This window comes from Camellia sinensis, chromosome 11 (genome assembly GCF_055761805.1).
Source record: "Camellia sinensis isolate YWXY chromosome 11, ASM5576180v1, whole genome shotgun sequence".
In the NCBI taxonomy this organism is placed as follows: domain Eukaryota; kingdom Viridiplantae; phylum Streptophyta; class Magnoliopsida; order Ericales; family Theaceae; genus Camellia; species Camellia sinensis.
This window is the reverse complement of record NC_138971.1, coordinates 58,317,193-58,339,782: the sequence shown is the minus strand read 5'-3', so window position 1 is coordinate 58,339,782 and position 22,590 is coordinate 58,317,193. Positions and strand designations below refer to the sequence as shown.

At 34.9% G+C, this 22,590-nt stretch overlaps 1 protein-coding gene and 1 pseudogene across 2 annotated transcripts; both read left to right on the top strand.

Moving 5' to 3' along the window:
• The first annotated feature begins 6,752 nt into the window (after positions 1 to 6,752).
• LOC114263670 (uncharacterized) lies at positions 6,753 to 10,182 on the top strand (annotated as a pseudogene).
• A 1,987-nt stretch (positions 10,183 to 12,169) lies between these two features.
• On the top strand, positions 12,170 to 13,301 carry LOC145789066 (uncharacterized). Of its 2 annotated transcripts, none has more exons than XM_082896480.1 (3): positions 12,170 to 12,447; positions 12,536 to 12,750; positions 12,906 to 13,301. In XM_082896480.1, exons 1-3 carry the CDS (start codon positions 12,376 to 12,378, stop codon positions 13,009 to 13,011), a joined length of 393 nt encoding a protein of 130 aa, XP_082752606.1. In that variant the 5' UTR covers positions 12,170 to 12,375; the 3' UTR covers positions 13,012 to 13,301. The 2 variants fall into 2 exon arrangements, with proteins under 2 accessions (XP_082752606.1, XP_082752605.1); XM_082896479.1 differs by having other exon boundaries at positions 12,173 to 12,447; positions 12,834 to 13,296.
• Positions 13,302 to 22,590: the final 9,289 nt, after the last annotated feature.

Here is a 22,590-nt window from a genome sequence, read left to right as displayed (position 1 = left end):
TCTTGTTATGCAATTATATTGCTAATGTGTTGATGGATATGAGTGTATCCCATTCATTTATCTCGTCTGCATTTGCATTGGCTTTGGGGTTAGAATTGGCTCGATTAGCATCTCCACTTAGTGTAGAGTCACCTATTGGTAGTGAGATTGTTTTGGAGCAGGGGTGCCGAGGTTGTGACATAGAGGTTGTCGGTCACCGACTTCCTTTTGCTTTTGTATTGATTGTCATGTCGAGTTTTCATGTTATTTTTGGTATGGACTGGTTGTCATCATGTTGTCATATATTGTTACCGTTAGAGGGTTACTGTATGTGCCTTGAGCGGCGATTGTTTTTACTTCATGGAGGGACAGAGCCGATAGAGCTTTATCATCAGTGTATGATCCACATGGACGGAGTGAGCTTAGTTGACTTCTTGCCAACTTTTTGGGTAGTGAGTGTGATGAAGATCTAGTTGAGTGGCCAAGGGTAGTTTATAAATACCCGGATGTTTGTCCTAGGATGTTGATAGTTTACCACTTCACTGAGAGACCGACACTACTACAAAAATAGTTAAAGATCACACTTTGAGAAAAAAAAAATATCTCACTTTTATTGGAAGTGTGATAAAAAAAAATTAGATTGATATTTTTATCACACTTAATTTGATTAAGTGTGATAATATTTATTTTTTATGTCACTTTTCAATTAAGTGTGATTATATATATATATATATATATTTTAATCACGCCTTCTAATTAAAGTGTGATTGTATATACACTACTACTTTTTAATCACACTTTTTAAATAAGTGTGATTATAAATATATTTTTTAATCACACATTCTAATTAAAGTGTGATTATTTATATAATTTATAATCACACTTTGTAATTAAAGTGTGATTATATATACACTACTACTTTTTAATCACTCTTTTTAAATAAGTGTGATTATAAAATATATTTTTTAATCACACATTGTAATTAAAGTGTGATTATATATCTATTTTTTAATCACACTTTAATTAGAAAGTGTGATTATATATACACTACTACTTTTTAATCACACTTTTTAAATAAGTGTGCTTATAAATATATTTTTTAATCACACATTCTAATTAAAGTGTGATTATTTATATATTTTTTAATCACACTTTGTAATTAAAGTGTGATTATAAATATACTACTACTTTTTAATCACCATTTTTAAATAAGTGTGATTATAAATATATTTTTTAATCACACATTGTAATTAAAGTATGATTATATATATATTTTTTAATCACACTTTAATTAGAAAGTGTGATTATATATACACTACTACTTTTTAATCACATTTTTTAAATAAGTGTCATCCTAGTAGTGTATATATAATCACACTTTCTAATTAAAGTGTAATTATAAATATATTTTTTAATCACACATTCTAATTAAAGTGTGATTATATATATTTTTTAATCACACATTCTAATTAAAGTGTGATTATTTATATATTTTTTAATCACACATTCTAGTTAAAGTGTAATTATATATACATTACTACTTTTTAATCACACTCCCTAAATAGGTGTGATTGTATAAAATATTTCAATTTGATTTTTATATAAAATATACAATTCCCAAATTTGCACCTCTATTCTACACCCATGAATGACAGAGGACGACTTTTTCTATCGCCAACAAGGTTGAATTTCACAAACACACAAATCTCTTCTCCTTACTACAACAAAACTGGGTTTTCACGAATTCACATTAATGACATAAAGTAAATGCAAGTCGTGGTAAACAAAAATATCTCACTTTTAATGGAAGTGTGATTAAAAAAAAAGGGCAAATTACACTTAACGGTCCCTATAGTTTGGGACTTGTGTCACTTTAGTCCTTGACTTTTCAATTTAGACACATTTGACCCTGAATTTTGAATCTTGTTCCACATAAAGACAATTGAAGATACTATTGTTTAATTTCAAGGGCAAAATCAACAATTTAATAAAATATAAACTAATTTGACAAAAAAAAAATGTCAAAATATTTTGAATTTTTTTTAATTTTTTTTTCCACCAATGATAAAATTATGTAAAATTGATAAAAGTTAATAAAAATTACATGATTAATTTTTAAAAATTAATTTTACATGATCATTATCCAAACAAATAAAAAAATTAATTTGGTAAAAAAAAATAAATGTTTAAAAGATTTATCAATTTTACATAATTTTATTTTTAGTTGGTAGAAATAATTTTTAAAAATTCAAAAATATTTGTTTGACATTTATTGTTCTCAAATTGGTTTATATTTTATCAAATTGATGATTTTACCCTTGAAAAATTTAATGATATTTTCAATTGTTCTTATTTGGAACAAAATTCAAAATTCAGGGTCAAATGTGTCACAATTGAAAAGTTAGAAACCAAACTATAGGGACTATTAGTGTAATTCACCCTAAAAAAAATTAGATTGATATTTTAATCACACTTGATTTGATTGAGTGTGATAATATTTGTTTTTTATGTCACTTTTCAATTAAGTGTGATTATATATATATATATATATATTTAATCACACCTTTTAATTAACATGTGATTATATATATTTTTATGTCACTTTTTAATTAAATGTCATTATATATAATATTTGTTTTTAATCATACTTTTTAAATAAGTGTGATTATATATATATATTTTAATCACACTTTTTAAATCAGTGTGATTATATATGTATTTTAATCACACTCTCTAAATAGGTGTGATTGTATCGATTTCATTTTATTTTCATCACACTTTTTAAATAAGTGTGATTATATATGTATTTTAATCATAGGTGTGATTGAATAAAATATTTCTATTTCATTTTTATATAAAATCTGATTACAAAGTTGGCGCCTATTCTGTACCATCATTGAAAGCAAATGACTCTGGACTTTCCCAACATCAGAATCTCTTCTCCTTGCTGAAACAAAGCCGTTCATTTTCTTCATCTCAGCTCCGAACAACCATTGCTTTTCCCAATAAGATTGAATCTCTTCTCCTTGCTGAAACGAAGCCGTTCATTTTTTCATCATAGCTCTGAACCACCATTGAAGTTACTCACTCAAACCACCATTGAAGTTTGTCTTTTCAAATAAAAAATCTCTTGAAATTCCTGGTGAGTCCTCTGGTTTTTATGCCCCTTTTGTGTGTATTTCTGTTGGTATAGTACAATCACAAATTTTGCAGAGTTTTCTTCTCTGTCTGTGTATTTTGCAGAGTTTTCTTCTCTGTCTCTGTCTGTGTATTTATCCTTTTCACGAAAAGGTTTTCCATGCTTTTGATTGCATTGGAAACAATCTATTCTGGAAAATAAATAAATAATAAAAAATAAATCATTTTGTTATTTGAATATGGTAACAACTCTGTAAAGAAGAATCCTACTGCACACATGTTTCCCGTTCTGTTTCCAAAAATTCAGAAAACAAAAACAAAGTGTCCACAGAACCATAAGCATGATTTCACATCACAAAATTACAGAACCATAATAGAAATCATGATTAGTGGTTTTGAAAATATGCTTAGAATGTAAATTAAGCTGCTGGTGATAGGTTAACATCAGTGCCAGGTAAAAGGGTAATACGATGACTCATGAGTTTTACTTTTTATTCCAAAAGTGAATGGAAGAGCCTACATGATGCCTGTATTCCACACCACCAATTTTGACTCAAGTATCTCGATTGGTGATTGTTGAATTGCCAATTTATTTCCATATTCATGAGATGAATGCACTTTTTTTTTCTTTTTTTTTAACCCTAATGGATTTTTATTTTTCACCAATTCATCTTGGATTTTGTGCTTTATTCCGTTAGTTTTTTTATGAACAACCCTCAAATTCAGGTTTTTTTCAAATGGAAACATTTTTGAAATAAACAATGGCTTATTTGACTTGGTTTCATTCTTAAACATTGTTAGCTTATGATGGTTGAAACTTGGAGGTTTCTTGATGGTGTCCCTTTCTCTCCTGTTGACAAACATGGTTAAGTTATTAGTGAACATTTAAGAGAGCCGGTTGATACAGTTTGGGTCCTCAGATGGGAAGTAGTTGGTGGTAGGCCCTCTACAAAGAGATAGGACGACGTTTCTGAATATGGATGAATTTTTGGTTATAATTGTAGAGACCAAGCAAATACTTAGTTTAAGCTGCCCAAAAGCTCATGGTTCCTGCCCTTGGAAGACCTTTTGTTGTCTTCAATCACTATGTATGTCCATTATTCTAATTTATAATTCTATGGTTACAAACCCAATATTTGATAAAATTGATGTATAGGCTATCAATAATTAATATTATTTGATTTGGAGGATATTGATAGCAAAATAAGAGGAATGTCATATTTTTCATTTTATAGCAGCATAGACGAGGAATGTCAAATCACAGGCAGCATTTTGGATTAGAATTTGATATAAATTTAGATATATACTTATTATGTAATTTTGAATTCTTGCTTTCAAGTTTGTATGCATTCTTTTGGTATATTGAGTTTATGACTATTTCATTAAAAGTGCTTTATATGCTTTGGTCAATGTATTTTCTTATTATACTTGGTATTATCCTAGAAGTCACCTGAGAGATTATCAGACACCGGGACATGGTGATTTCCTAAAAATTAAGATACGAACACGACAGGGATATGACAATTTAATATATATAATTTTTGCTATTTTTATGAATATTGCACCCACAAATAACCAAAAAAATGAAACATTAACAAAAATTCAACATGAAAAAACAACTCAAATTATAAACTTTAATGAATTTAAAGGGTGTTGGAAAATATTTTTTATTAATTATAAACTATTACATCATAGTTGTTTGCCTTTATCAACATTAGAAATTGTGGGTCTGCTTCTAGCACAAGTAGAAAACTTTCCTATAATCATTACAAGTTATAAAAATAACAATTTCAACAATCAAACATTGATTTAGATAAGGGAAAAAATGCCACTGGTATTGTTTACGGAGAATACTACAAAGTGATGATTAACATAGACAAGATGTTTACATAGTCGTGATTATAAATTTAAAATGACACTTTTTACAACATACAGAAGATAATATCTTGGAGTGTGTCCAAAGGCAGGACACACATGTTCATTACCTATCCCCGACATGTCATGGAGGAAAAAAGATAATTAAAAAATGAGGCATGCCACGTGGTGTGTTTGGTAGTCATCCTGGTGTGTCAGAGGTTAGTCAATGTTCGACATGTGTTGGACACAGAAACAACAACTAAGTTAAAGTGTCCATGCTTCATAGATGTGCCTTAGATTTTTTGAATAGATGTGGAATCAATTAAACTAATTTATTTGCTACCTGTCATTTTGAATAGATGTGGAATCAATTAAACTAATTTAGATTGGCTTCTCCAGATCAAAAAATTACAAAACCATAATAGAAATCATGATTTCACCTGAAGTGTCCACACTCCTTTAGGACCTCGGAAATCAGGTATCCCACAAGATGTTGATATTCCTGCACCTGTAAATACTACTAGGTGCTTACTCTGCAAGTACAGAAGAAGAAATGCAAAACAGTTAAATAATAATTAATCTAGAAGAGATGTTTTTGAAGATGTAAGAGACAATGTGATTAATTAGTTTTAGATTTTAGAAGTCCTTAACCTTCAGTATCATCAGCGCAAGAATTTTAATCTGCCATTCAACAGTAAAACAAATGATATCAGAGAGCGGAGACAAGATCACAGAACCTCTAGCAGAAAATTGGTATATAGTTATTGAACAATACAGTACTTATATATTATTAGGATCAAAACATGGTTATAAAAGGAGCATTAGAAGAGCATTATAAAGTTGGTGAAACTTAACGAAACCCACCCAATTTAAGTAGAGAAAACAAGCTGACCTTGACAAGATTTAAAGGAACAACAATAAAACACTCTAATTAATTTGAATTTTTTATTGAATTGAATCTAGTTCTTAGCTCTTTTTATTTTATTTTATATTATATATATTTATTTTCCCCCTCTTGTTTCTGTTAATCTATGTGAATATTCGATGCCATTTGATTTCAATGGAAAGTACATCCTTCACTCTCTGTATAGCTGTGTTTATTTCATGTATATTCAGTATCATCCTTCTAACTATTCAGCACATCTTTATCAAAGATTTGAAAGGGCTTTGAAAGAGAGCATTTCTTCAAATGTAAGAATCCAAAAATTTCAACATTTTGCACTGTAGTTTTGCCTTACTAGCAGATTCAACTTTATAATAATAATAATAATAATAATAATAATAATAATAATAATAATAATTGGACTGTCAATAAGATGTTGGCATTTTTACTTGTAGTTCATAGTTAATGTTCCCCCATTACTTGATATACTAGTTTGTCCTGTTGCTCATGCATATTTTGCCCAATAATGAAGATCAAGATCAACCCCAAAGAACATAGATTTCCATGTCTGCATGTATATTCATTCATTATGGTTTTTTTGAAGAAATCAAATGAAGTATTATAACATACTCCACAAATCCAATACTGTTAAAGGTCTATAATAACCTAGTGTCTAATACATTGTGCATTGTAGAAACTCAACCACAATTCTATCAGAAATGATAACCCCCAAGTAGGGAAAAAAATCCTTTTGTTCTCCACGTTATGAGCATTTTTTTTTTAGTGGTTAGAATGAGAATCAGGTAGAGATATTAAGCAAAGTGACTCACTTACCAGTTTATTATTTTATATTCTAATTTCTTTGTTGGTATAGGTATTCAAAAATACATTTAAAATGGACAAATCTTGGATGTTCAAGGATAGAAGATCAAAAGACTATGAGAATGGAGTTGAACAATTTCTTAATTTTGCTATGATCCATGCAAGTGATCTTCAATCCATACGTTGTCCTTGCAGAGTTTGTGGAAACTTGAGAAGCCAACCTATTCGAGAGATTAGAAATCATCTCTTTTTCAATGGTGTTGACCAAAGTTATACCACATGGATATGGCATGGAGAAGCAGTCACTCGTGGGACATCACCATGTTTAAATGAGCAAGATTTTTCCCAACAACAATTTGACCCATCTCCTACAGACAATGTAGCTGAAACAATATAAATGGTTCAAGATGCATACAATCATTGCACGACTGATCCTGAAGTATTTAAGAAATTACTTGAAGATGCTGAAAAACCATTGTATCCGGGTTGCACAAAGTTTACCAAGTTATCTGCATTGGTTAAACTGTATAACTTCAAAACTACGAATAGCCTATCTCACACTGGGTTTTCAGACCTACTGACGTTGTTAGTTGATATGCTGCCATTGAACAATGAAATACCATCATCCATGTATGAGGCTGGGAAGACGTTTGCTGCATTGGGAATGAGATATGAGAAAATACATGCATGTCCATATGATTGCATACTCTATAGAAAGGAGTACAAAGATGCAACTTCATGTCCTACATGTGGTACATCTAGATGGAAGTTGAAGAAGAATTCCATTGAAATAAGAAAGGATGTGCCTGCAAAAGTTTTATGGTATTTTCCACCTATCCCAAGGTTTCAAAGGATGTTCCAATCAGCAAAAATAGCGAAGGATTTGACATGGCATGCCCACGAAAGAGATTATGATGGCACAATGTGTCACCTAGCGGATTCTCCATCATGGAAGTTAGTAGACCACAGGTGGCCAGATTTCGCTGCAGAGCCAAGAAACCTTCGATTAGCTATTTCTGCAGATGGAATAAATCCACACAGTTCCCTTAGCAGTAGATATAGTTGTTGGCCAGTTATAATGATTACCTACAATCTTCCACCGTGGTTATGTATGAAGAGGAAATTTATGATGTTATCATTGTTAATATTAGGTCCACAACAACCTGGTAATGACATTGATGTTTACTTGGCACCACTAATTGATGATTTGAAAATGTTGTGGGAGGTAGGTGTTGAAGCTTATGACGCTTATAAAGAAGAACACTTCAGGCTGAAGGCTATATTGTTTTGGACAATTAACGACTTTCTAGCATTAGGTAATTTGAGCGGTTGTACTGTAAAGGGATATTATGCACGTCCAATTTGTAGTGAAGGAACATGTTCTCATAGATTAAGATATGGTAAGAAGAACACATATGTTGGCCACAGAAAATTTCTTCCACGCTATCATCCATATCGAAGGCAAAAAAAAGCTTTTAATGGTGAGCAAGAGTTTGGATTAGCCCCAATACCATTAACTGGGGAGGAGATATTAAATAAGGTTGAAGGGCTTGTAACCATATGCGGAAAGAAAAATAAAAATGCATTACATGTTGGTGGTACAAAGTGTTGGAAGAAGAAATCATTATTCTTTGATCTTGAATATTGGAAGTACTTACATGTTCTGCATAATTTGGATGTTATGCATATTGAGAAGAATGTGTGTGAGAGCCTCATTGGTATGTTACTTAATATTCCAGGAAAAACAAAGGATGGAATTAATTCTCGCCTTGATCTTGTAGAAATGGGTTTGTGTGAAGAATTGGCACCACAAATTGGGGAGAAGCAAACATACTTGCCTCCAGCATGTTACACATTGTCAAAGGAGGAGAAAAGAAGAGTATGTACAACATTATTGGAATTGAAGGTTCCAGAAGGATACTCTTCAAATTTGGGAAGTCGTGTATCAATGCAAGATTTGAAACTTTATGGTCTAAAATCACATGATTGTCATGTATTGATGCAACAGTTAGTACCTGTGGCAATACGATCTGTGTTACCTAAGCATGTGGGACATTCCATTATCAGGTTATGTTTCTTTTTCAGTGCTATTTGTAGCAAAGTGGTGGATGTGGGAAAATTAGATGAGATTCAAAAAGAGCTTGTGGTCACATTGTGTTTGCTTGAAAAGTACTTGCCACCTTCGTTCTTTGATATCATGGTGCATTTGACAGTGTATCTTGTTAGAGAAGTTCGACTTTGTGGACCAGTTCACTTTAGATGGATGTACCAATTTGAGAGGTTCATGAAGATCTTAAAGGGTTATGTTCACAATCGTAATTGTCCTGAAGGTTGCATTGCTGAAACTTACATTGTAGAAGAAGCTGTTGAGTTTTGTGCAGAGTACTTATCTGGAGTGGATGCAATCGGGATTCCTTCTAATAGGAACATGACAGTTGATGATGATATAGAAATTGGAATGCCTTTATCAAGTGGTTATGTTGTTACTGTTGATCGTAATGAATGGGAGCAAGCACATCGTTATGTGTTAGAAAATACAAGTGACATTCAACCATGCATTTAGTAAGAATATTTCATGTACATTTTTGTATAATTGTATTCTCACAAGTTAGAGATTTATCTCATAATATATTGCTTTATTGATGATTTGATACGGAGCATATGGCTTGGTTGAAGCTAAAATATCATCGTCAATCACAAAGTCAAAAATGGCTACAAATTGAGCATAATAAAACATTTATGTATTGGCTTCGTGAAAAGGTATTGGGGTAATTCAACATTTATCTTTTTCTAATAGCAAATATTATTAAGAAAAAGTTACCTAACCATTCAACCATATACAGGTCTCAAAGGAATTAAGTGGCCAAAATAATATCTCAAATAACCTGAAGTGGATAGCACAAGGACCTCGATTGGATGTTATAAAATTCCCTGGCTATATTATCAATGGTTGCCGTTATCACACAAAAGATCGGGATAACTCACGAGTTAGCCAAAACAGTGGAGTTAGTTTAGTGGCAACAACAATGCGTGTGACAGGTTACAAGGATAAGAACCCAGTGTTTATTGATATGAGTTACTATGGAGTTATTATTGAGATATGGCAACTTGACTACAATATGTTCAAGATTCCGGTATTTAAGTGTGATTGGGTTGACAACACAAAGGGAATTAGAGTGGATGAGTTGGGTTTCACATTAGTTGAGTTAGGGAGGATAGGCCATAAAGACGATCCCTTCATTTTGGCTTCCCAAGCTAAGCAAGTTTTTTATGTACAAGATCAACTTGATCCGAGATGGTCAGTTGTGCTAGAACCTCCTCAAAAACAATATTCTTGTGAAAAGGATGATGAGTTCAATGATTTTTGTATAGAGCATCATGGCTTTACAAAAGGTTTGCCAGAAGTTGAATCATTAGATGTGGTTGATGATTCTATGTCATCTTACATGCGAGGAGATTGTGAGGGAACTTGGCTCGATAATCCATGATGGAAAAAAAAAATGTCTTTGTAAGAATGTATGTCTAAGTATTGTATTTTCATGTTAAAATGTTTGACTTATATTCATTTTCTTAATGTCTTTATATTTAATTGTCTAACTATTTGACATTTTTTTCTTAAATTTTTATTTTATTTTATTCACAGGATGGATACTTCTCATGTCTTGCCTACTGATGGAGAGGATGCATGGTTACCAGCAACAGAACCAACATCTAATAAAAGAAAAGCCAGAGGTTCGACAACATTACCAGATGTCATAAAGGATAGGAGTTCTGGTGTACGAAAAGCCATTGACTATAACGAGAATGGTCAATTGATTGGAAACAATTCGATCAAATGTTTAAGCTATCATGGGGTGTTGGCTCGCACAATGATTCCAATATGCTATAAAGACTGGTTTGAGGTGCCAGCTGAACTGAAACAAAAATTATGGAGTTGTGTAGAGGTAAGTAAGACACTTAAACATGTATTTACGTGCAATCAAAATTAGAGTTTTATAACGTTATATTTTTTGACTACTCAGTTAACAAACAAAGTGGATGAAAGAAGTAAGAAAAATGTGTTATCTTCAATTTGTTCAAATTGGAGGACATTCAAGAAAGAACTTACCAAGTGCATATGTGAAAACAAGTCCAATCCTGAGATCATATCAAACCCACCAGCAATTTATGGATTCATTGAACAAAGACATTGGGACTCATTTCTTGTAAGGCGACTATCAGAAGAGTTTGAGGTAAAAATAATCAAACTTTAGTTATTTAAAATGTCAGTATTAAATGCTAGACCCATCAAACTTCATATAGTTCTGTAATAACAGTGTCATGCCCCTTGTAATCTTGTAAATTTTATGTTTTATTTTATGACTTATTCACCTAAAAGAAATATTAAATGCTATACATTTGGATTAATTTTGTGTGTTACATTTTCAAAGATTTTGAGCCAGGTTCAAAAATGGAGACGAAGTCAAAATAAGTATAACCATAGAATTAGTCGAAAGGGCTATGCTCGCTTTCAAGAAGACTATGCAAGTGGTTATAAATTTTATTATTTAATAACAATTTTGATATCATTATTTTTAAAAATTGATGTATGTTTAATTGACAGAAACGTATGACCGGATCTACTGAAGATTTGGACAGAAGCGTTTTATGGAAAAAGGCTCGTCAAAATAAAAATGGAGAATATGATGACAAGACAATTATGGAACAAGCTACGAGAATTGTAAGATATTTGTGTGTACTGATTGCATTTATTTTATATTATCTTAACTGTTCATCTTTCTTATATAGTAATGTAATATTGTAGAATGAGTTGACCAAACAAAAAAGTGATGGGAGTTTAAAGATTAAAGGATGCAATGACATTCTTACTATGGCATTGGGTACTCCTGAATCTTCTAATCGAGTAAGGGGTGTAGGAAATTTTGTCACACCTAGCACCTACTTTCACTTGCCTAGACGTGGGAATCAGTCACATTGGGAGAAAAAGTGTAATGATCTTGAGGCAGTGGTGGTACAATTGCAAGCTAGGCTTAGTGCAGTGGAACAACAAATACCATATACACTAGAATCTGAACATCTTAGATCAAACATCTTGAGAAGTGGTTATGAAGGAAATTTTCAGCCTGATTTTCTCTTAACAGAAAGCAGAGTGAGAACTAAGGATGACATTCCACCCCAAGCTCTTACCCAAAAGATTATAAAGGTGTGTAGTATTTGGAACACCTAAAGTTGTTATATTTTCTAATACTGTTAGTAATTTTATTAGTGTTTTTGTTGTTATCTGTGTGTTTGTTATAGTGCAAATGTTCAAACACATTGAAAAGTGGTGGTAGAGGCAATTTTCAGCATGATTCTTTATTAGCAGAAAATATGGTGAGAACTAAGGACGACATTCCACCTCAAGATCCTAAACAAAATAAGAGAAAGGTGTGTAGTTTTTATCTATTGATGTTATAATTTCTAATATCGTTAGTGATATTATTAGAAGTTACATTTTTAACTTTGTGTTATAGTGCAAACCATGTAAACTCGCGATAGGTTCCACTGAAAATATTGTTGCTCATGGTACGGTATATGAGAGAATTGAACACAATGAAGCCATTCATACGGTGCCATTAGGAGAATCCAATGTACGTGTGTCTGTTGAAGTTGTTATTCAAAAAGATGCCCCTCTTCCTATACCTATCCCAGATGAGATGCTTATTGTTGGAGAAGCAGTGGGATTTTTTGTTGCTTGGCCCAAAAATCTTGTATTGGTCGTTGATGAGGTAAAATATTGAAACTTAGAAACTTCATTACAATTTCTTTAAGTTAAAGTTGACTTATATTTGTTTATTTTGAAAATTTTAAACTTAGGGAGCTTCAATTAATGTTGAATGTGGAAAATATCAAGAGTCCATTCAATCTTTTGTTTCATTAGTTGAGCATATCAAGTATGATGAAGCCATAGACATTCCACTAGAGAAAGACATATTTAGGGAGGAGATCAATATCCAACTTCAAAGAGTAGACATGGAGTACATATGTCATGTAAAAGAATTATCTGTTACATGTATCATGTTGTACATAAGGTAAGAAAAATTTGCTACATCAATAGTTATTTCTGCAGATTTTATGAATTACGAATTTAATTAAAATTTGTTTATTTTATTAGTCATCTCCATCAAGTGTTGAAGGCTTCCAATTGGAGGAAACAATTTGTATTTGTTAACCCTTGTGTCGTTAGTGGAAAAACTATGGCTGGGGAGAAATCAAAATCAGTGTTGCTTGCAAGAAGATTAGAGGAGGCTATGCTAGAACAATTGGTTTTAATTCCTTATAATATTGGATAATTATCTAAAACTATTTATTTCATGTGTTCAAATGATAATAAACTTATTAAGCTTATACTTGTGACTTGTTCAATTGTAGGTACCATTGGATATTGTTAGTCATTGATCTAACATTGATGATTGTGTACTTACTTGATCCGATTAGTTCTAAAATAAACACAAGCTTTGAAATTGTAATAAACACGTAAGTTTGGCTAGTTTGTACATTTTTAAGCAATTTGAGTTACTTTAAAAATATTTTGACATTTGGAATTTCTTTTGTAAAGTGCTTTGAAAATTTATGAAACTACCCAAAGATGGAGGAGGACCAATCCAGTTTGGAAAGTAGTTCAGATAATCAATATCATTTTCTCTAATTTTATCATACTTATATTATGCTAATGATTGTTCAGCTTGATCATAACATTTTATATATAGTTTCTAATAATAATGAAAATGCTTTTATGTAGTCCCCGCAACAACCTACAAACGTGGAATGTGGGTTTTATGTAATGCGGTATATGAAAGACCTCACAAGAGATCAAAGCATCCTAAGAAAACAAAATGTGAGATAAATTCTAAACTTTTATTATTATTATATTCATGATACTTGTGCATCTTCTTCATTATCTAATTGTTTGTAAATAACCTCTTGCAGTTCAATGGAAAAAGACTTACACGGAAACCGAACTTGATGAAGTGCAAGTTGAATGGATTAATTTCGTACTAAAGAATATGAGTTGAAATCCAATGTAAGTATGATATAACTTCCGTTGTTTAAATTACTAATCAACAATTTCTTTAGTTGGTAAAGAATATATAATCACTTCAAGATTTCATTTTAGATTTGTTGATTCTATGCATATTTGGTTTTATGACTTTAAAATATCTGCTCATACATTGAAGATTTTCATTTTGGATTTATTGATTCTATGTATATGTCATATTTATATATGGTAATCCAAACATTTTATATTAGTAACAATCAAAGTTGTTATTCCTTTTCCATTGATGCAGGAGATGAAGAGTCAGTGTGATAAGAAAATGTTCGATTTCGTCTTTTGTAAGTCTCCACAAAAATGTTAAGTTTATTCATTTGCTTTTAGCAGTTTCTGAATTAATTTGTGTTTTTATTTTTCAGGTCAGAAATTTCTTGGAGAAATGCAAAATATGGTCAAAGAATTCAACAACTTAGTTTTTTCATGTTTTTTATTTTTATTTTTTAATATATGTAAGCACAGTTAAAAACTTTTTACTAATTCCTTTCTATATACTTTTTGAACATTTAACTTTCATTTATGAAATATATGATGTTATTCCATTCAATATATGGTTGTGATTCAAAATATAGTATATAGTGTGTATTACATTCTTCAAATGCATATAACATGTGATCTTATCTGATTATTAATCACGTGTTTTATTAGATATTAATCACACTTAAAATCTGTGATCTAAATGTTTATTATCACAGGTTTTATTAGTTATTAATCACACTTAAAAGATGTGATCTAAATATTTTTAATCACACTTAAAAGGTGTGATCTAAATGTTATTAATCACACTTAAAATGTGTGATCTAAATATTTTTAATCACACTTAAAAGGTGTGATCTAAATGTAATTAATCACACTTAAAAGGTGTGATCTAAATATTATCAATCACACTTAAAAGGTGTGATCTAAATGTTATCAATCATAGTTAAAAGGTGTTATCTAAACATTTTTAATCACACTTAAAAGGTGTGATCTAAATGTTATTAATCACACTTAAAAGGTGTGATTAAAAATGACCCCTTTTAATTACACCCCCAAACATCACACTTTAATAAAACTAAAAAGGTGTGATTAAATAACAAACATCACACAAAAAAAGTGTGATCTTTATCTGTTTTTGTAGTAGTGCGAGTTCTCTATTAATTTAGTGTCTGGCACGACATTGATTTCTATGGCATCGTATAGGTTTGCACTTGCTGAGTTGAGTGAGTTGAAGATTCAACTCCAAGAACTACTAGACAAGGGTTTTATCCGCCTTAGTACTTCAACTTGGAGAGCAGCGGCTTTCTTTGCCAAAAAAAAGTATGGCACTTTGCGATTGTGTATTGATTACCAAAAGTTGAATTGGGTGACTGTTAAGAACAAGTACCCAATGCCTTATATAGATGATTTATTTGATCAGTTGAAGGGGTCTTGTTGTTTTTCTAAGATAGACCTGAGATCGAGCTATAACCAGTTGAGAGTAAAGAAGGAAGATATCTAGAAGATGGCATTCTGTACGCGGTATGGTCATCATGAGTATTAGTGATGCCTTTTGGGCTAACCAATTCATCAGCCATGTTTATGGATTTGATAAACCAATTCTTCCGTGAGTTCTTAGACGCCTTTGTGGTCGTCTTTGTGGACGACATCTTGATCTACTCACCCTCTAAATTGGAATATGAGAAACACCTGCGAGTTGTACTCGAGTTGCTCAGAGCCCACAAACTATATGCTAAGTTTGGAAAATGTGAATTTTCGTTGAGTGAAGTAAAGTTCTTAGGCCACATGGTATCTGGGGAAGGAGTGACTGTAGATTCATCTAAGATAAAAGCCATACAAGATTGGAAACGAACCAAGAATGCCTTTGAGATCCGTAGTTTCTTGTGGTTGACCGGGTATTACCATCGGTTCGTGAAAGATTTCTCTAGATTAGCTTCACCATTGACTAGACTAACGAGGAAAGGAATTAAGTTTGTGTGGAGTGAAACTTGTTAGAAGTCATTTCAAGAGCTTAAAGTTAGACTTACCACAACTCTCGTATTGATTATTCCGGAGAGGGGTTTTGGACTATTGGATGTATGTGATGCTTCATAGGAAGGTTTGTGTTGTGTACTGATGCAAGAAAGAAAAGTAGTAGCTTATGGCTCATGGCAGTTGAAAACACATGAGAGGAACTACCCTACTCATGACCTAGAGTTAGCAATAGTGATCTTTGCCTTGAAAATTTGGAGGCATTATTTGTACGGTAAGAAGTTTGAATTATTTTCTGATCACAAAAGCTTGAAATATCTGTTTACACAGAAAGACTTGAATCTGAGGCAGAGGAGACAGATGGAGTTTATAGAAGATTATGACTTTGAGTTACATTATCATCCGGGGAAGGCCAATGTTGTGGCCGATGCCTTAAGTAGGAAATTCATTCGTAGTGTAGCTAGTTGTAGACACCCCATTTTTTACCGACCTTAAGGCTCAGACGTCATCATTTGTGCACTCGATGATTATGCATGTTTGTGCTCATTTTGAGTGCCCGAAGTTCTCGGTGGAACACCTTGTCTTTGAGTATCTAAACCCTTTTTGTTTTGTGCTTGTTTTTGGACAAAACCTTGGTGCCTCTTGCCTGGAGGGGGGAAGGGCCTTGTCAGCCACTTTTGGCACTTGTTGGCCACTTTTCCCCCTGGTCGGCCACTTAAAGTGGTCTGTCGGCTAGGGAAGGTGGCTGACGACCATTTTTCTCCTTTTTCAGATATTTTCCTTGCCAGCTGTGCCAGCTATGCTAGCTGTTGATCACTGATTGCCATCTTCATACACGTTTATGGAGAAATGAATGCAAGCTTTTGGCTTGCATTTCTACATAATGGGGGTCTCTCCCCCATTTTTGGGGTGACAAAAATTTGTGAGCAAATTTCCTCTCTCTCTCTCTAGAATTCTCTCTCTCTCTCTCCCCATTTTGTGCTTGAAATTGAGAATTCTCTACATATTTGCATACAACCCCTTGACCAAACACCTTTGTCTTGGAGCTGAGGTTCTTGGAGGCCTTGTTTGAGCTCATAAGAGTAGTTTTAGCTCAGAATTTTGGCTGTTTGTTGCTGTGCTTCAAAGGTATAAAGCTTGCCACTTTAAAGCTTTGTTTTAATCAATTGCTTGGCCATCATTTTACACTGTTTTGACCTGATTTTTCAACCATAAAAACTCTATTTTTAAGGTTCCAAAATGATGGTTTAACCCTTGTTAAGTTAGGGGGGTTGTCTCCTCTTTTGCTCTTTGGCTTGTGAAGCCTTTTGTACCATCTTTCAAAGCTTTTAAACCAACCTTTTTTTGGCCTGTTAACCACTGAATTCCAAGAGAATTTTAGTGGTAGAAACTTGGTTTTGAGGTCCAAAATGGGAGGGGGTCGTCTCCCCTCCTTGTGTCTTGTTTGCAAGTGTAGATAGTCTAACATGTGAGCATGTTTTTCTACCTTTTTGTGACTTGGTCTCAGCATGTTTTCACTACTAATTTGGCCTACTTTAGCTCTATTTTGAGCTGTCTTGATCATATGAGCCTTGTATGGCATGGTTGTAGTGCAAATGCCTTCACTAGCTTAGTGTTTTAAGGCCTCTAACATGTCGTGCATGTGTTGATTGCATGTTGTAGCATCATTTTACATGTGATTTCAGTGCATGTTACTCTGTCACATTCTCACATATTTCACTCTTTCATTGCTTTTGAGAGTTGTGCCTTGAGCCTTGTTTGTAGCCTAACATATGAGCTTGTTTTTCTTACCTTCTATGCTTCAATCTCAGCATGTTTTAGCCACTATTTTGGCATGTTTTAGCTCTTTTTTGAGGTAGTTTGGTCATTTGAGCTTGATATTGCATGCCTCTAGTGTAGTGCTCTTCCCTAGTTTAATGCTTTTGGTTTTTAAACATGTTCTGCATGTGTTGTTTGCATGGTTTAGTGCCATTTTTCATGCTATTTCAGCACTGAAAAGTCTGCAACCTCCCTCTATTCTTCACTTTTTAATTTGCTTTGAAAGTGGTCTTGAGCCCCTTGTTGGCTTGAGAATGAACTTGAGGCTCTCATGCCTAATGGTTTTAACCCTCTCTTGAGGGTTCCTCCTAACTAACAGCATGAGGCCTCTTTCATGCTCAAGGCACTTGTGGCTTAGGCCATCTTTCCAATTAGAGGATTTTTACATTGGACTTAATCGGTTAAAGGATTAATCGATAATGTAAAATGTGTAAACAAAATGAGCAAAGTAAAACATGAACAAGATAAGCATTTGTGTTGCATTGCATGTGTTTGGATCGAACGTTAATCTAAACACAAGAAATGTAGGATGTTTCATACTCAAAATGAGGAAACATGTCACATTTTTTGGTCGTCATCACCCTTGATCATGCATGATAGGGTGATGGCCCTTTCAGTCTTATTTGTGCATTCATTAAGCTTGTACAAGCTTGACTCTTTGGCCATCATGCATTGAAAATGCTTGATTGATGGCTTGAAAGCTAAGTGCCATACTCCTTTGAGCTTGAGAAATGATAAGGAGGATGGCAGTACACACATTCCTTGAAAAATGGATTGCTTTGCCTCTGTTGCTCTCTGTTGCACCAAAAACAAAAGTCTGGAAAAAGCAGTGGTTGATCGGCCACTTAAACTAGCCGACCGGCCACCAGTCAATTTTTGTGTAAAGTGTTCCTGTTTCGGAGCAAAGGCAGTCTGGAAGCTGGTACAGTGTTCAGAGAGCAAGGCGAGTGTAAACAGAGGCAACCGATGCCAAGGCGATGGATTTTCGAGAGGAAACAAATCGTGCATGCATGTCCCCCTCGCCCGCGAGGCCACTTTATTGCTTCATTAGCTAGTTGTAACAAATTAATACAAGTGTTGTAATTAATTAGTTTAATTTGTTTTGTAATATTTTAATTAGCTTAACATAGCTAGTTATTCAATTCGGTTTGTAATTAATTAGCTAGAATAGTTAATTAGTTAGTTTGTAATAATTAGCTTAGCTTAGTGTAGCTTAGCTTATTTATTCGGACCCTCCTTCGAGAGGGCGCAATGTTGTCATAAGCGTGCATGCGTGTATGCATGTCTTCCAACCCCACATCTTTCTCCCTTTTACTTGACCACTTTTGATGGTTAATTTAGGGCACGTTTTGATTAGCATACCTTATGCTTGCATGTTTGCATCATTCATTTGTCTTGCATGCACCGAGGCTCGACGCATCATTCAAACTGCATTGTTAATTCAATAATTCTTTGAATATGTGTTTCGAAGCATGTTATTAGATTGTATCATATACCATGATTAGGTAGCCGAGCCTATCTTATTGCATTATTGCATGTGTTGCACTAGGCATTTTGTATAGTTAGGATCATACATATTTCTAACTAGCTTTTGTTTTGGCTTGGAGTACTCTGTAATTTTTACGCTTTACCATACTTGCATGAGTGTGAGTGTTGCCATGTTTCACAAACATTAACTGCATGAATACTTGTGGATGAAGGCTTGATTACTTGAATTGGAACAATTTGATGATTGTGAGTTTTAAGCCCACTTTGCGAAGTGGCAAATCATGTTTTAAGCCCACTTGAGGGTCGCACCTTCAAACCATTTTCGAAAAAAAACATGTGTTGAATTCGTTCCAATTCTTGTGATTATAGTCTATACTTGCTTGTGTGTGCATCACATAGTAAAGTTAGTCTAATAACCAGAATACGAACACATGTGTTTATAAAACAACATATCATGATAGTAGAGGCTGATCTTTTGATTGGGGGAGCGGGAGTGCTCATTTCAAGACCTTCCTCTCTCGTACCCAAGTTTCCGACCCGAGGCAACTTTGGTGATGACAGACACGTGGCCTTTGGCATGAGTTAGGGTTTCCTAAATTTTCCAAAAATAAAATATTTAGGTGGCGACTCTGTAATCTGGCAAAGCAGTCCAGTTTTGGCATTATTTGATTCAATATTTGATTTTCCAAAATGATTTGCTGGATTGGACTCTTTGGTGATTATCAGTTTCACATTGCACTTGTGAGACTAGATTCAGAACCATGACAGGAGTCTGAACTGTCGGACCAATTCGAGCTCTCCGAAAGGGGGGCGCGAAGAAAGTCGAGTCTACACTAGTATTGTCATTTGGGAATAGGACATGTTGGGTGCTATCGGTAAGTTTAACTTGCATCATGGTGAGTCCGTTGAGTCTGCAGCCTTTTTTTTAGTAATTGCACAGCCTACACCTGTGAACCGAGTGATAAAAGCGCAGAGGGGTGATCTTTAGCTAAAAACCCTCCAGGAGAAGATCTCTAGTGGGAAGGTAGAGAAAGGTGTGAATGTATATTTTGACTCGAGTGTTAGATACCTTGATTGTCTTTTCGTGCCGGAGTCTTGTCGAGAGGAAGTACTCCGAAAGTTTTACCACTCACGCCTTGTGGTGCACTCAGGAGTCACAAAGATGTATCTCACCAGTTTTGATGGAGAGATATGAAGAGAGATGTGGTCGTGTTTGTATCGAGGTGTCTCACCTGTCAACAAGTGAAGAGCGAGCATCAGAGGTCAGCGTGTTTGTTACAACCCTTGCCTATAGCCGAGTGGAAGTGGGAACTTGTCACAATAGATTTTGTTGTAGGTCGTCTAAGGACTCAGTGGGGTAGTGATGCCATTTGGGTGGTAATTGACCAATTGACCAAGTCAATGCACTTTGTATCTATAAGCACGAATGACTCAGTAGATTATCTAACTGACCTTTATGTTAGGGACATAGTGAGGTTGCACAGGGTCCCTGTAACGATTATTTCGGATAGAGATCCACATTTTATGGCATGCGTACGTATGCGTGCGTAGCGAATCCCTAGTTCCAAACTAGGACAGGTTGCTCACCCGAATGTAGGATTGTTTGAAATCGCATGTGTGCATAGCGAACCCCTAGTTTCTGACGAAACTAGGACAGGGAAACCCTACCCCACCATAGGGGTGCTTTGGCTCTCACTTGCTTGATATGTGCTATTAGGGCATGTCTGTACAGGAATGTATGTATCAGTGGCAGGTCTGGATATCAGTTTGAGAATATCAGTTTTAAGGTAGAAAATTTGGTGGCAGAAATTAGTATTTGAGTACAGATTGTCCAGCTGATGATTTCAACTGTGTGTTGTCTCTATCTAAGCCTCGGTGCTGTGCGTTTGCTGATTGTTGTTTCCTTTTTACTTTATTTTTCTTTTTGCAAGGTAGTATTTCACAATTGCTTCCGATGAGGCAGATACCCCCCGAGCACTCTGGACCAGAGTTAGGAGGATTTACCAATCTGAGGATCTTATTAGAGGACAACCAGTGTTTGCTTCACTACCCCCAGTTACGAGACGGAGAACAGTCAGGCATAGATCACCGGTTCAACAATCGCCAATTCAGCGGTCACTATCTACGTCACCTGTGTGCAATTGGGCCTAGTTTTCTGCTTCCACCTCAGAAAGAGAGTATACACTGATTCTGACAGATCAGCATCCCTCAATCAGTATAGCAGATATGATGCGTCAACTTCAACAGACCATCGAGGCCATGCAGCGGGACGCTGCTCGCAAAGCGAAAGTTACTGCTCGCCAGACAGAGGTTATAGCCCAATAGGCTGAAGTGATTGCTAGGCTTTAACAGCAATAGCAACAGCAACAACAACCATAAGAAGTAGCAGCTTCCGCTTCACATCCATCCCCAGCTAGGATTCCAATGCCCGGGGATACGGCTAATGTCTAGGAGAATATGGACGTTCCAGCAAGGCCAGTCCCACCTCAGGCTTCCAAAGCACCGGCCTACTCAACAGATGCACTGTTCGAGTTTGAGGTCGATCCTACCGCCTTGAAAGTGAACAAGCTTGAGAAGCTTTTCAAACATGCTCAGGGAGTCAACTCGATCCCAGATATAGAGGACGACTACACAGATTCGGCAGTGACATTGCCGGATAGATTTAAATTGCCACACATAGACCGCTTCGATGGTTCGGGTGATCCCATGGTCCACTTGAGGCTATTTTCAGATATTCTACGGCCGATGGGCCTGACTACACTGCAGAAGCTATCCCTCTTTGGCTGAACCTTGTCGGGTATTGCGGCTATCTTGTATGTTAAACTGGAGGATCCTGTGAAAAGGAGCTGGGAAGAGATGGTCGAGGCCTTCATTGCCCAATATTCTTATAACACTCAAATCGAGGTCACAACTCGTGACCTTGAGGCAACTCGGCAAGAGCCGAAGGAGGGCTTCTCCGGCTTTGTCACTCGGTGGAGGGCCAAGGCCTCCATGATGACCACCAGGCCAGTTGAGAAAGACCAGATAAGAATGGTCGTTCGTAATTTGCAACCGAAGCTACTGCAAAAGATAATTGTCTTACCCCTACCTACATTTGCTGATCTTCATGAGATAGGGGTATATATAGAGGATGCGATGAAACAGGGTCTGATTGACCATGAAAAAGAGCAGCCCAAGAGGGCGTTTACATGCAGTTCAAATGCAGCTACGAGTAGCAATGCTGCTGAAAGGACCTCTGACGTCGGTATGGTCACCACTACACCAAAAACAACCACACCCTTTACCGGCACATCTGGAGCCACGTCATAACCTGCAAAGTACCCACCTCGAGGCCAGAGGGTCTTGATTAGAAAAGGGCATCTGAAGCCCCTAGAACCGTGCCCATTACCAAATCCCCTCCCTCTTACACATAACCCGGCCAAGTATTGCGCCTTCTACCAGCAACATGGTCATGACACTGACCTATGCTTTAGACTCCATCATGAGATTCAGGATCTCATTGACAACAAATTGATAGCGCCTCCTGAGAAGCCTAATGTCACTACAAATCCTCTCCCACCACATA

What these genes read in the sequence shown, in the direction of transcription:
- LOC145789066 (XM_082896479.1), top strand. Translation starts at nt 12,376, where the DNA reads ATGCTTATTGTTGGAGAAGCAGTGGGATTTTTTGTTGCTTGGCCCAAA. An exon ending in TTGTATTGGTCGTTGATGAG is followed by an intron (nt 12,448 to 12,535) that starts GTAAAATATTGA and finishes TTTTAAACTTAG; the next exon opens with GGAGCTTCAATTAATGTTGA. An exon ending in TGTATCATGTTGTACATAAG is followed by an intron (nt 12,751 to 12,833) that starts GTAAGAAAAATT and finishes TTATTTTATTAG; the next exon opens with TCATCTCCATCAAGTGTTGA.